The sequence below is a fragment of the Garra rufa genome, chromosome 14, assembly GCF_049309525.1.
Source record: "Garra rufa chromosome 14, GarRuf1.0, whole genome shotgun sequence".
NCBI classification, from domain to species: domain Eukaryota; kingdom Metazoa; phylum Chordata; class Actinopteri; order Cypriniformes; family Cyprinidae; genus Garra; species Garra rufa.
Genome location: NC_133374.1, coordinates 43,167,899 through 43,183,878, shown reverse-complemented (window position 1 = coordinate 43,183,878; position 15,980 = coordinate 43,167,899). Strand labels below are relative to the sequence as shown.

The 15,980-nt window shown below is 38.4% G+C and overlaps 1 protein-coding gene across 1 annotated transcript; it reads right to left on the bottom strand.

Moving 5' to 3' along the window:
• Window positions 1-10,165: 10,165 nt before the first annotated feature.
• Window positions 10,166-11,230, bottom strand: LOC141284456 (uncharacterized). The gene has a single exon (XM_073817425.1). It carries the CDS (start codon window positions 11,228-11,230, stop codon window positions 10,166-10,168), a length of 1,065 nt encoding a protein of 354 aa, XP_073673526.1.
• Window positions 11,231-15,980: the final 4,750 nt, after the last annotated feature.

The window sequence follows — 15,980 nt, the reverse complement described above, 5'->3', positions numbered from 1 at the left end:
CCTGAGCCTGAACTTTTTTTTTTCCCTTGCCCCCCGAGGTGAGTGGGGTGGAGGTACTATGTATGCGACGCACTTTTAACACATAACTTGTTGGTTCAGTTCAGTCAGATAAAGGTTTTTGTTTTTTTTTTTTACAAAAAAAGCTTATAGATTGGCATTTCAGCCTTTATCCCATTAAAATGAATAAATCAAGTATATAATGCATAACATTTATTTAAAACAATGTCCTAATTGTTTAGATTTTTAGAAAGCACATTAACTTCTTTCACATTTACAACTCTGTGTTTGCATAAAAAACATTGGTCGAGATTTGCAATAATCTGACCAAAAACAGCTAAAAATTTGGACGTGCAAATTAATTCTATGTCACGAGGGGGCGCTTTAGGAGCGCTGAAATATTACGGTTTCCCTAAGAATGGCTGAAAGCAAAGCAGCATTAACGCTGTTTTATCAGTCATGAAATGAAAATGCCAACGACACGTTTCTGAGGACAGTCGCTTCCCTTCAGATACATTCATATAAAGACAACAGTGCCGCGTTTTGACTTTGAAAGTGCAGTGAGCATATTTATTCAATGAAATCATTGCCTCTTAAAGTTTAATCCAGCTCTATCGCGATTCTCGTCTTTCCGTCCCCAACTGTAAGACCTCTTAAAATAATTAATCCTCTTCTTTTACTATTTAAAATATTTACCACTTTTTATGGCCTTAAATTTGATACAACTAAATTGAGTTTTAAGGACCCCATGAGCCCTCTACTTCAGGATAGCCGTCGGGCAGCCGGTCAAATAATGTTGGTAGCCCGACTGGAAAACCCAATAGCTCCGGGACGTCGGGCTAGCGATTTTGCGAGCCCTGTAAATATGCCTTTATCGAAATCCTTAATGTCTTCCCCTGGCTTCATGAACATATCCATGAATTACGGTTTGAGTTGCCAGTAGGAGACAATTGTACAGTATGGGAGCTAAAAACACCTTCGCGCATGGAGCATTGCCTTAACCTGTATCAATCTATTTGACAAAGACACAAGGCCCGCCCCTTCCCTACTTCTGATTGGCTCATCGGCTAGAATGTGACTTGTTTGAGTCGTTGAGCGTCAAGCTGCTCTCTGACCTGCACATCTCAGAGAAATGACAGATCAATATCCGCGAACCTGATTTTTTTTTTTCCCCGCAGCCACAGTACGCCGGAAATCCCCTGCGCATAATGTGCGGGAGGTCTGCCTCTCTTCGGCGATCGGGCCACCGGGAATGTCCCGGTTCTCCCCGATGGCCAGGAGTGTGACGTGATTTGTGTCATGTCACGTGCAGGTGTGATGGATCGTGTACAAACCAATAGGGTGTCGGAATGGTATATGTTTATACTTCTCATCCAACCACAACCAAATTCACTCTATGTGGATGGCGCAATTTATCTGGATAGTTTTTTTTTTGAACGATGACATGAATGAAAACTAGCCGAAAAGAAATAGGAGTAACGAGTCTATTTTTAAAATGTAAGGAGTAGAAAGTACAGATAATTGCGTGAAAATGTAAGGAGTAGAAGTAAAAAGTCGTCTGAAAAATAATTACTCCAGTAAAGTATAGATACTCAAAATTTCTACTTAAGTAAGGTAACGAAGTATTTGTACTTCGTTACTTGACACCTCTGTTCATCTCTAGAAAGCATGCCCACTCTTTTTTAAAATAACTGTCAAAGTCATGATCTTTCAGAAGGGATGTGTTAAACCGCCATCTAGTAATTGGTTTATGTGGGCTAATTATGTTCCATTTTAATGTTACTGGGGCATGGTCACTAATGACTATTGGATGAATCTTTGTTTCAGAAATTTTTGACATGATAGAATTACTTGTAAGGAAAAAGTCAATGCGGGAATATGAGTGATGGACAGTAGAGAAAAATGAGTATTCTTTAACGTTCGGGTGCTGTAAACGCCAACTATCGCCAAGACCAAAATCACTCATGAACTGTTTTATGGTCTCTGCAGATTTCCAAATACGTTTATTGTCTGAGCTGTTCAATTTATCTATTGTTGAGTCTAGAGTTGTATTAAAGTCGCCTGCTATTATGACTGGACAATTAGAAAAATTTGAAATGAGGGAAAAAAAGTTATGAAAGAAAGATGGGTCATCTGTGTTTGGGCCGTATATATTGCCAATTGTAACTGGGTTATTATTAATTGAGATATTTATAATGACAAAACGTCCATCGGGGTCTGTAATGGTGGAGTTATGGACAAATGACATTTTTTTACTTATTAAAATACATACTCCTCTCTGTTTTGTGTTGTAGTGAGCCGAGAATAATTGATTGAACTTTGGTGATTTAATTTTGTTGTGATCAGATTCTGATAGATGTGTTTCTTGTAATAGACATATGTCAGCTTGTAGTTTATTTAAATGGTTAAGAATTTTAATCCTCTTTGTCTGAGAGCCAAGTCCACGAACGTTCCAGGTTACAAAAGTGATAGATGACATATTTTAGAAAAAATAAAAAAAATAAACAGATGTAAATGAATGTGTGAGCCTGTTAGTATTGTATATGTATGAGTGTGTAATTTCGAAAGGGAGTAGCAATGTATGTGTGAATGTATGTAATGATGCAATGTTGTTGGCAGACTGACAAAAATAATCCACAGATTGGATATTGATAAACGAACAAACAAACCAATAGCACAAATGACACCAAAAAAACAAAAACAAAAAACAAAAACATTAAATGCAAACATCTGGCGGAACATGGGGGGGGGGTACACGAGACCTAGGTGCATAGACAAAAACACATCTTATAGGTTAGAGAGAGAGAGAGAGAGAGAGCGAGAGAGAGAGAGAGAGAGAGAGAGAGAGAGAGAGAGAGCATTGAAGCAGTTATTGATTTTAGGAATGGGAATGGAATGTTCAAAAAAGCCAGGGGGTAATGTCCTTATCACGATATAGTTGTCCGTCTATGTATAATTTGTCCACTGTAATGATTGCCCTTTTTCCTTCATTTATTTTCTGTCTTCGGATTTGGAAAAGTTGTTTTCGACGTGTGAGAATGTCCTTTGGGTATTGTTCGTTGAGACCATAGTTTGTGCCTTTAAGCTGCCTGCCTTGCTTCTGAACCAGTTCTTTGTGTTTATAGTGTTCAAATTTTGCGATGATCGGTTGTGGGCGGTTGTTGTTGTTTTGAGATCTGATGCGGTGAACACGGTGAAAAGTGATGGTCTGTACAGTTTCGGATGGTAGTTTCAGTTGTTGTATCATAAAGTCCTTGACTGATTTTTCGGGGTCGTCTGGAGATTGTTCTGGGATGCCGGTGAAAACTAAATTGTCCCTCATGCTGCGCGTTTGTAAGTCCAAAATGTTTTCTTTCATGGTTTTGTTTTCTGTGGCAACGGACGTGAGTTGAGCGGTAAGTGCGTGAACTGAGTCCTTTAAAAAATTATTTTCTTTAGTGAGAGTGTCGATTTGTTCTTGGCTAAATTCTAAACTGTGTCGTAGTTCCTGGAGTTCCTTGTGTATTACTTCAATCAGTGCGATCCTGGTATCAAGTCCGGAAAGTTTATTTTCAATTGAGATTAGAATGTCGCTTACCTCCGTGCAGCATGACAGTTTTGGTGATGTAGATGGTGATAAACTCGGACTGGAAGGTGAATCGGGACGGGGTCTTTTGGTGATTGGGGTGAGGTTACCTTTACTTTTTTTGTTGTGTTCTGATTTATCCTTGTTCATGGTGCCGCAGAGTGTGTTGTAGTGTGCGTCGATGTATCCTTCGAGATGATCCAGATTGTATAATGTTATAGTCCAGTTTTGTAACGAAAAATGTGTACGATGAAAGAAATTGGAGAAAACACGAGAGAAAAGAAAAGGAAAACAAAAAAAAGTAGTTTGCAGTCTAGCAGACGGGCGCCGCCATGTTAGATCACGCACCAGGTCACGTGAGGTCTCCCGTTACTCAGCCATTCAGTCTCCTCTCCCGTTCTCTGTTGAGCTGATGAGCTTCTAAGTTTAATAGCACTCTTTGACAAACAGCGTGGCACAGACAAAGATGTCCTGCAGAAAGTAATGATGCACCCCAAAGGAGTTATGCTGTGGTCAAATAAGACACTTTCTGTCTTCTTCAAAAGGTGTAAGAATGAAATAGTGTACTTGGATGCGACAGGGAGTGTAATTAAAAAAAAACCTGCTGAAAGTCCACCATACTATGTTTATGAGCTAATTGTTAGAAATCCATACAGGGGTGCATCACCTTTACCTGTGGCAACCTATGTCGCATGCGAACACACCACAGCATCTGTAAGATGAAAAAAAATAAAAATAACCGTAGTGTTTGAGTGCACCCAATTCTTCAAAAATGTTAAAAACATCAGAAATTTCACCATGGTCTGGAAACCATGGACCTAATTTTCACCTCAGATAAGGAACCCATCACAGATCGGGAAGGGAGCAGCAAGACGATGACGCCTCCTATGCAACTCACCAAAGCAGTTTGTTTATAACTATGGATCCAGCATGGCAGCAGATGCAAAATTATCTTTCGATTCAGACTTATATTCTAAGTAGATTAGAACGCAAGTCATCCGGTATAATTGAAACGATTGGCTATGAGCTACGCACAGGCGTAATTGATAGACATTTGTATCGCCCAATAAACGGCTCTGGGCATTCGTAAACCACGCCTCAAATACGAGAAAATTAACAAGTGGTTTCCAGACCACGAATCATGACGAACTTGTCATGACGTGGTTTGGCGTTAGCCAGGCTACATAACTCTACAAATATACGCCTTTATTTACATTTGTGTGTTGCTCTGTAACCACTTTCTTGCACCCACAACCGCTTCTGAGGAACTACATTGCTTTGGTGAAGAATAAAGTGAATGAACTTTAAAATAAATTCTAAAATGAATATTCATATTACTACACTTTATTTTTTTGTGAAACCTTACTGTGTAGGAATAACCATTTTATAAAAGTCAAAAGCCCTGTGAAGCCATGGTTTCCAGTGAATTTATAACAGCTTAAGGGGGTTTCGCATCACGTCTTTCCTAACAACGCCCCTCAGCTGTTAAAAATTGACCAGTGAAACAGTGAAAATGACCATGATATGGGTGTTGAATCGACTTGCAAGGGTTCTGGTACTGGAGAGCAAGCTGCCAGCCTATCGGACTGAGGAGCGATTTCTGAGGGCTGGTAGGCGGCTAGGCGTTGAGAAATCCTGGTTGTTCTCTGTAGGAAATTCTCCAACCCGACGGGATCATCATATAAGACCATAGCAGCACGCAGTTCTGGGTGGAGACCTTGTCGATATGATCCCAGCAGTGAAATCTTGTTCCAGCCGCTAGCCGCCACCAGTGTACGGAAGTGAAGAGTGTTATCATGGATTGAAGAAGAACCTTGTTGTAACCGGAACAGCGGATACGGTGAGAGTTTCTGGGGTTGTACTAAAGACTTCAGAGAAATGACTGGTAAATTGTTCAAATGACTGAATTTTGGGGTTGCCGGTATTCCATATAGCTTTAGCCCACTAAAGAGCTTTACCGGTGAGTAGAGATATGAGAAAGGCTATTGGTGTAAGTGCCGCCTTGAAAGTGTTGATGAGTTCGGCGAGTGGGTCTGGTGCGGATGCTTCTTCGTTGTTCATAGTGTTGTGGATCTGGTCTTCTGTCACAATATATATGGAGGCAGAGACGGAGGTAAGTATAAAACAGCAACGGTAAGTTTATTGACAGAATGGTAAGTAGGATGTAGCAGGTTTTGAGGTGAGTATTCTTATCTGAGAAGTTCACAAGCAGATCCTACAGAATCGATGGAGAAACACAGAGTTGAGAGCAGTCATGGAGATCAGCGATAGCGAAGGTTGTGATCTGCAGACCAGATGCTAGCTGAATGAACAGTCCAGGTATTTATAGGGGTGTGGTAGTGGAATCAGGTGATATCAATAGTCAGGTGATTGTGAACGTGTGTGTGTGTGTGTGTGTGTGTGTGTGTGTGTGTGTGTGTGTGTGTGTGTGTGTGTGTGTGTGTCCGGCTGTGGTAGAACTCTGACAGGTATACGCAGGTATATGGTGTATACCGACTTCTTAATCAGGCTGCTTTGCGTATACCCACTTTTTAAATCCCCTCTGATGCGCATTATTCTGTAGTGTCTTGTATTAGCCAAAATCATGGCAGTCCACCACATCCAGTCATGTGTGAATAAATGTAAATATCCGTTAAAAACATCCAGTAAAGACAGTGACGATGCAGTCAGGACCGTGGCTCCGGCTTGCTTTCAAATGTATTTGATAATTGCGCCTAATGCTCCTGCGCCCGCACGGCATTCACTTGAATCAGTACATAATAATGTACATAACAATACCTTGAAATTTTTTAAAAACAATGAACCTCTGTAAACATTTCAGTCCAAGGATCCAGTAAACAAATGCGTTCAAATAGAAAGTTCAAAACGAAATTCACATATGAAGCGTATACCCACTTCTCCAGTTACCACTACACTGATTTGCATTTTGCCAGGCATGTGATAATGCATAGTTTGTTTTCCTTACGGCCATATGTGTACATGTAAATTAACTGCGCGAACAACCGTACTTTTTGCAACATGAAAACATTTTTGACATCCTGGAATGGAGTTGGCAAGACTGACAGTAGATTATCGGAGGCAGTGTGAACAGGAGTGCTGTAAGGCAGCGGTCCCCAACCACCGGGCCGCGGGACATTCCTAACCGGGCCGTAGCCTACAACATGAGTTTAAAAAAAAAATGCATGCAAACTAAATAAACTCAATTTAATTCGCAATAATGTCACGTTTTTACATGCCATAAGCATATATGCAGTTGTTTGATTGCACGCATGTTTGCATTTTGCAAGGTCTTTTTTTCCCCTTACGTCTGCCTGTCTGTCCCGCCTTTACACTTTACATATTGGCTTCAGCGCTGCGCAGGGCTTATTTGATTTGCCGTATTGCGCCGCATCCAGTCTAGACAGCATAAGGTTCTAATGTCATTTGTCCGGTGTAGACACGGTGTTAGACTTCAAGTAGCCAACTTTGATTTTGGCTATTGAAGTATTCCGTAGGCTTGATTGGTCCTGGTGTAAATGTGCAGAAAGTCTGAAAGCAGCTATGAGAACACAGAAAGACAAAACACACAATACATTCGAATATAATTTCGTTTTTATCCAAAACGTTGCACCATCACACGGCACATAAAAACAGACTGCTTTGCAAAAAAAATATAATGATAAACTACATGAAAACAGCAGTTTTGCAATTATTAACCAAAGCCAGATGTCACAGGTATTCTGTTTTCATGTCGCTAGGCTACCTCCCGATCCCGCAGTGTTTTTTTTTTTTTTTTGCCGCCCATTCCCGCCCGCAGCAAAGTTCAAACCGCCCGCTCCTGCGAGATTTGTGTTTCGGCGGGTCCCAATCCCAATGCAGCCCTGTGCGCAGCCTCAGCTCAGCTCACTTCACTTGATCAGTTCTTGGCGAACGGTAGTGTCACACGAAGTTAGCTAAACTGCTAGAATGAGCAACAAAAAGCAAACATCTTTAGAGAGTTTTTTTGGAAGGGGTAGAGGGGAAAAAAAGACCCACTGACGATGAGCCAGATACCTCAAAGAAAAAGAAGGGGTCATTCAATCGGAAATATGACGAGTCATATTTAGAATATGGGTTCGCAAAGACCGGTGACTCGCATGCACCAAGTCCTTTATGTGTGGTATGTGGCGATAAGTTGTCAAATGAAGAAATGAAACCATCAAAGCTAATTCGACATCTAGAGTCCCAGCATCCTACACTTAAAGACAAACCCCTTGAGTTCTTTGAGCATAAGAAACGCGAGCAAGAAGGGCAAAAACTAGTGCTTAAAGCAACCACATCGGTGAACGTGGCTGCGCTAAAAGCCTCATACTTAGTGGCTAGTCGGATTGCTAAAGCTAAGAAACCCTTTACTATTGGGGAAGAGTTAATTCTGCCTGCTGCTAAAGACATGTGCAATGAACTACTTGGGGAGGCTGCGGCTAAAAAAACGGCTAGTGAAAAACACAATCACACTATATAGCCAAATGAAATGCTTTCAATTTCTGCATCTTTACTTATTTTATTATTATTATTATTAGGAAATAATAACAAGGAAGTTGTTAGCAATCATACAAATTACAGTGAACTCCAAACGAATTACATGAACTAGTTCGTTTACATGAATAAATGAGGCATACAAAAACAGCAGAAAAAAAACTAAATAATTTTAATCAAATTAGATTAAATAAACTACACCAAATATGCCTTTTTCATGGTTTTACCATAATGAACATAGCTTGGAACAATAAAAGAGAATATATTTTTTTTCCATCGAAATACGAACGTACAATACAAAGCCTAGTTTACATTAAAAATAACAGTTTAGTATTCAAATACATTGGGAATATGGAAACACTTGGATTTGTGCCGAATTACAGAGGTACGTGAACCCAACGCCTGCTATTTTTAGTTTCACTTTTTTTTAGACCAAAACACATCCTCCAATTACATCTCCTACATAAACCCGCGCTTGCTCTGTCTCCTATAAACGCACGCACTGTCACGTGTTAATGCCGGATCTTTAAAAATCCAGCTCAAATTCAGCACTGGTGGAAACAGTAGGGCAGGCTACAATGAATTAATTCGTTATGAACTGTCCGCTCTGCCATGGCTTTCCAAACTTACTGATCAACAATGGCTCCCTGAACTGTCTGCACAGCTATTGTCCCCCGAGCTCCCTGATCCACCATGATTCAAGCTGGAGGCTTCTACGTCTCCCTCAGTAACCAGCCTCCAGGGGGCCAATCCCCCTCCCCGGTTGATTGTTATGGCGTGAGACGCGCCTTCCAGGAGGGGGGAGTTATGTCACATTGATAGACAGATTTTGCCTTGTTTTTCCCGTCTTTGTTTCTGTTTGGTTCAAGATTCCTTGTTTAGTCATGTTTAGTTAATTGTTTCCTGCTGCACCTGAGTTTCATATAAGTTCTGCTTGTCCCTTCCTTTGTGACCAGTGTTGGATGTATGTTCCCCTCCTTACTTGTCTGGATTACCCTTTGTGGATTTTATTTAAAAAAAAAAACACTTTTGTTTAATTCTCATCTCGTTGCATACACACAGTCGGGACACTATCAAGGTAAAAGTGATAAAAGGCTAAAAAAGGCTTAAAGTATTGTGTGTGACTTCGGAAGTGCAAAGAGTGAAGGGTTTTCCCCACTGTGTGAACAGTGTAAAGTTAAAAATGACCAAACTGTGTAATTTGGCAACAGAAAAAATTCTGTGCAAATGAGAATTCCATGAAGTGTTTAAAGTATGTGCTAAATGTGATGAGTTGTCAAATGTAGCTTGGCTGGTAGGTAACAGAAAATAGATATAATGGGTTGATGAGAAGCTATTTGTGCATGGATAGAGGCGGGGTATGAAAATGTGTTATTGCTGAATACATCTATTTAATCTATCTTTAATATATCATTAACAAGAAAACGAATGAAGGCCCACTGCTTAGGATTGTTTATTGTAGCAAATATATATGAATGTAAACAGTACGTATATCTACTGTATATACAGGCCACTGGAAGCACAACAAAGAATGAACTGCAGATTTAAAAAAGACCTGCACAAAACTAGAATAATATTTTCATGCTTCTCCTGATTAAGTCCATAAACATATTACAACATTAAATTGAGATTAACCAAATACACTAAAATACACTTAAAATCAATGGGAACAAGTCATTTTGTTCAGTTTATTGTTGCTTTTCCCAGGAAGGTAAAAGTTTGACTAATATTTTGATTAAAAGAAATCAACACATGGAATTCAGTGACATTACTCTTCATAATCACAATTTGAGGGAATCTACTGTAATCACTCAATATTTGAAACTACAATAAAGCAAATGGTCTGGTATGGCCTCAGAAGTACAAAAACAAAAAGGTGAAGGATGCATGAAGGTGATCAGCTGTAGCCCACATTCATCTCCAGTGTGAACAGCCTTGATTTCACACAGCTTTTTTCTCAGTACACTCTTGAACAAAGAACACAGATAAAGTCTTACATTTGCATGATTGTTCTGTAAATGTGATGAAAAACAATGTTTTAGTACTTTGACTACAATTTAATGTATTTCAAAATGAATGAGCAGATGATTCTAGAAATTGCTTCTTTTTCTAAACCTCTTCTTGCATTGAAGAAAACGGCAGTTTGTTTCCAGAATGAGTTTGCGAATGACGTTTAATGCTGCTTAGACATGTGAAACTCTTCTCACACTGAAGACACTTGTACGGTTTCTCTCCAGTGTGAACTCTCATGTGAATCTTAAGGTTTACTTTAACATTGAAACTCTTTCCACACTGTTCACAGGTGAAAGGTTTCTCTCCAGTGTGAATGCTCAAGTGAACCCTGAGGTTTCCTTCTCTTGAACAACTCTTTCCACAGTGATGACACATGAAAGGCTTTTCTCCCATGTGAGTTACTACGTGAGTCTTAAGATGTTCCCTCTCTGTGAAACCCTTTTTGCACTGATGACATTTAAAACTCTTCTTTCTTGAGTGAACCCTCGTGTGATTAATAAGGTTTGCGCAGTGTCTGAAACTCTTCCCACATTGATCACATTTAAATGGACTCTCTCCAGTGTGAATCCTTATGTGAGCCTTGAGGTTTCCTTTATACGTGAAACTCTTTCCACACTGAGGGCAGATGAAAGGCTTCTCTCCAGTGTGAATTCTCATGTGGACAGTAAGTGTACTTTTCTGTGTAAAACTCTTTCCACACTGAGGACATACGAACGGCTTTGTTTCAGTGTGAATTTTCATGTGAGCCTCAAGAACAGAATTTCGTGTGAAACTTTTGCCACAGAGTTTGCAGATGAAAGGTCGCTCTCCAGTATGAATTCTCATGTGGATTTTAAGTTGACTTTTCAGAGTAAAACTCTTTCCACATTGATCACATTGGAATGGATTCTCTCCAGTGTGATATTTTAGGTGAGTCTTAAGTTTTCTATTACATGTGAAACTCTTCCCACACTGTTGGCAGATGCAAGGCTTCTCTCCAGTGTGAACTCTCATGTGGACAATAAGGTTTTTTTTCTGCGTAAATCTCTTTTCACACTGAGGGCAGTCAAAAGGCTTCTCTCCAGTGTGAGTTTTCATGTGGACATCAAGGTATTTTTTCTTTGTAAAACTCTTTCCACACTGAGGGCATATCAACGGCTTCTTTTCAATGTGAACTTTCATATGAGTCTTAAGATCTCCATTTCGTGAAAAACTCTTCCCACACTGTTGGCAGCTGTAAGGTCTCTTAAGGTTAGAATTTAGATTTGTAGTTTGTGTTTTTATTTTTTTTTCTGGTGAGGAAGTCTTTTTGTTCTGTGAGCAACTAATTGATTTTTCTTCAGTTTTGAAATCATGTTTCTCATTTTGATCTTTCTCTTCTGTTTCATTGAGTTCTTGACTCTCCTCTTTCAGTGCCATCAGGTCTGAGGTCAAATAAGAAAAATGGAAGTTAACAGCAGTTTAATGGCACAAAGCAACATCAAAACACTTAGACTAATGCTGTCAATTAATTAAAAACTAACTATTTGACAATAAACAATTTCATATTAAATCTCCAAATTAATGTGAAACAACATAAAGATTGTACATTTAAAATATGGGGCTTATTGGCATCTTTTCACCAAGTAGCCTATTGTTAATGGAGACCAGTCTCATTGATACAAATACTGCTACTGATCTGTCTCTATTAAACGCATTTCCTTCCAATTTTAGCCAGTAATTATTGCCATAATTAAAAACGTTATTTGTAACATATATTGTTGTGCTTTTGTCACAACTACCATATAATTATTAAAAAAACACCAGCTCCTTTAAAAAAAAAAAAAAAAAAAAACATAATCTGCCATGTTTATCTTCACGCTGCAGAATTTAAAAGCAGCATTCAAGTAAGAAATATTTTGTAATCAAACCCACAAAAGTAGCTCAGTACATGTAACATCTTTATGTATAATACAAAATATGAGTAACTATTCAATTAACCTGCACTGCTAGTCAGGACTCCCAGGAGGAAATCAGAAAGCCAAGCATTATGGAAATATAAATACAAAACCATGTAACATCATAGTCCAATTAAATTGCAACTAAACTTGTCTCTCCGATCGGCTTTAAGACACAATATAATCTTGAAAAAGCATCTTGAAGTAAGCCACACTGTTCTTGTTGTTAATTTACAACATATAGTATGTTTAAGCAACTCTTAAAGAAGAAGTGTGCTGTTTTCCTGAATATTAGCACGATTGCAAATGTGATGCTGACTTTATTCAATTCAAAAGACTGAGACTTCTTGAGAAAAAGTGGCACAACAGGTCCTCTTTAACTCCCATCACAGCACAGATATTGAGCTTATTAAAGTTGCATTTATATTCTAGTGCTATTGGATCTCTCAGAAAACAAAACTTTTCCTTAAAGCAACACTAAGTAACTTTTCCCTCAACGCTCCCTCTACAGGTTGGAAGCGGAATTGTCCATTACCGCTGTCGTAAACTACTAAGCCTACCGTTGCGTTACATGCACGTTATTTGTTTGGAGGCTATCCAGGACCGGCTTTGGAAATAACGATGTCCAGTTACAAGGTAGAGTGTGTTGTATGACTTTATAAAAGTATGAAAAGCTTTTGTGAAGCCTGCCGTGAAGCAAGTCGAATTTGTAATCTCATTTGAACTACAAAACCGCGACCCGTCGACCCAAACGTACATACTGCTGTTATGGCCGATAGAGGGTCGCAAAGCGAATACGAAAGTGCCGTTTCACCCTGTTATGAGTTGATGAACCACTGACACGAGTTCGAAAACATTATTTCAAGGTAAAAACAACTCTTTAGTGTTGACAATTCCGCTTCCAACCTGTAGAGGGAGCTTTGAGGGAAAAGTTACTTAGTGTTGCTTTGAAGAGCTTGAAAATGATGTTGGCATTTGTGGGATAGAGTGAACACCGTTTAGTTCTTGTCCATCTTACCACTGACACTCAGTATTCACTCCTCTGCTTTTCTTGTTGCATATGATCCCCTTGAAAGAATCACATTGTAACTATAGCTGATCATACTCTATAGTTCTTCACACCCTGACAAGACTACACAACTATATTTATAAACTTAACAAGCGAAAAGAACAATGACCAAAAACCTCCACCCATCTACATCTTGATGGACATATGTACTGCTGTTATTTTTCCACAATTAATCTTTGTGTTACAAGTCCAACCATTAGGCCACTACTTACATTAAGACAGCCGTACACAGTGTGAATTCGGACGGTCAGAAGACCATATTGCTACACACGTCGAGAGTGATGGAGACAGTGATACACGGCACGATTTTCAGAAGTTCCGCGCCAAAAACATGGACTCTGAGGAGGAGATCGTTTTCTTCATGGCAGAAATGGCTTGAGAAAAAACTACAGCTAGCAATAACTGTAGCAAACAATAGGTGACAGCTCACCTGATAAATGCAGCACTTGGGCGATCCGCTGTAAAATGTCATCTCGGACGACCCTATCGTGATAAATGCTGCTCGATACATCATACAGCTGTTCTTGCCAGAGTTCAGCCAGTTTATCCTCTTTCTCCATAGTCCAAATTCTCTTTCAATCCGACAGCAGCTCACGAAGTTTTTTGACATGTTTAAAAATGATCGTGAGGAACGGGAAGTGTTCGTAAGGCACTCTGCTCGTCTCGTAATTTCTCACACACCATACAAGCCCAGACCACACAAGAAGAGACGATTTCCTCTGATAACCAAAAAATAATAAATCGCATGCCAGCTCGTACGACCTCAAAAATCACCCCGTGTACGACCGCCTTTAGTAATACTGAGGATGACAAAAAGTGTAAAAGTCACAACAGATGCACAAAAAAAGTCACTTTAGTGCACTAGTTAGGTGTTTGATCAACTGTTTATGTCTCTCTCTCTCAAATAAAAAAAACTTTATTTTGCTGCAGTTCAATATAAAGCTAGGGGTCACTGACTATTATTTGCTCACCAAATATCTTTAAATAAAGAACAAAGATAAACAGCATGCAGTGACTCAAACAGGAGAAATGTTTTATTATTTTATAAATAGGCTGGTGCTGGTGATTATTTATTGCTTGTTGTAATGAACATTCACTGCTATTTACATTTTAATATCAAACTTTTAAAGATAGCAAGAAAAAAAATCACAATTAAAACAAATGTCAAGTTAAAGATTAAAGTTGTTTGATAAATTAATTTTTTTGTCAGACCCTGTTTTGTTGTTTTCTAATCTGAAGCAGGTACTGTTTAATGTTACACTAAATAACTTTTTTCCTGTAGAGCTGGACATTTTAATAGGGATCAAATGAGTGACTTTGAGGATGAAAACCAACCTGTTTGTTCCTCAGTTTCTTCATGTTTGACTCTGAATGTTTCTTCAATCTTCATGTCTTCACTCTCCTCTTTAATAAACGCCATCTTTATAATAGTGTCACGTGGATCTCAGTTGCTTCAGCAGTTTTTCTCTGGGTTTGGTAGAAATAAAAATAAATGTAAACTAAATCTCTGGGTGCGTCTCAATCAGCTCCCTAGTTTAGTAGTCAGCACACTTGTAAGGGAGTCAGTCAGAGACTGAGTGTTAATGGACTTAATAAAATAACACAAATACTCAAGGTTCACATTTGTATTTAGATTGCCATTTAGTATTTGCTGATTTGCATATTATATTTATTAGATTAAACTTTTATTTAAAAACATTTGCTATTTAGTATTTGCTTATTTATGAAAACGTGCAATTGTCTGTAGATGTTGTCATTACACGTGTTCATTGTTGTCGTTGTATTTCCAGTGTTTTGAGCAGCAAGTGTCGCCAGTGAGCGGCGATTCGAGTGATTCAAATCAGTGAATCATTTTGTGAATCGATTGATTCAGTTGATTCGGAATTTCGAAAAGATCCGTTTCTATCAACACAACTGCAAAGTTTCTCAATGTCGGAGTACTTCAGGAATAAATATTCACTATAGCCTATAGGGACTACAGTGTCACTAAATAAAGCATTACAGTGGCTAACAATTCATTTCAGAGTTGTATATGCAATTATCTAAACAAGTTGTACTGATTTAAACACTTTAAATTGTTAAGAGGACACACCTTTCTCCGTTTGAATCCCAGATGCAGGAGCGCGCTGCAGCCTTATGACGTCACATCCCCACACCAAAATAAAAGTCTTGATCGCTAAAATCAATATAATTTTACATTAAAAAATAATAAAAAGATACAGCTGTATCTATACCTAGAATAAATTGAAGGGATCAACTGTAAATCTATCAAAAGTCAATTTTTTTTACATCATAACATTTGTGATATTCTCAACCAAGAAGAGAGATTTAACTATTAACTGAATCCTTATAACAATGTATTCATCTTACTACATTTCTCCCCAGAACATAAAGACAGTAAATCAGACTTCAGCTATTTTTATTATTTATTAAAGGTCAATGACTGTAAATGATTACATTGACTGGGGTTTTGTAAAGTTTATTTTGACTGTCTGAATAAAAAAATCTTTAATAAAAATAGTTTAAATAATTTATTTTCAAATGTTAATGTGATTTACATTTTCACAGAGTATCTTTATTAAAATTGGCACACAGTTTAATAGGCTGTTCTAAAATCTGATTATAATATAAACAAGTTATCTATTACTGCAAACTGATTTACTTACAATTCAATTCCATTGAAGTTTATTTGTAAAGTATTGTTTTACGATAAAAATCGTTGCACAAAAGCTTTACAGAAAATGTAAGTTTGTACAATATTTTTAGTTTGATTATGGACCATAAGGAGTTGTCTTATTTTAAGTGAGATTTGGCCATACAGACCCAGGCCAGTTTAGAGTGCTGGGGGTGACTCTCCTTTTACAATGTGCTAAATTATGTGTCGAAGTGAGCCTTAAACTTAAATGTAGAACCTCTCCCTGTCAAT

What these genes read in the sequence shown, in the direction of transcription:
- LOC141284456 (XM_073817425.1), bottom strand. Translation starts at nt 11,230, where the DNA reads ATGAAAGTTCACATTGAAAAGAAGCCGTTGATATGCCCTCAGTGTGGA.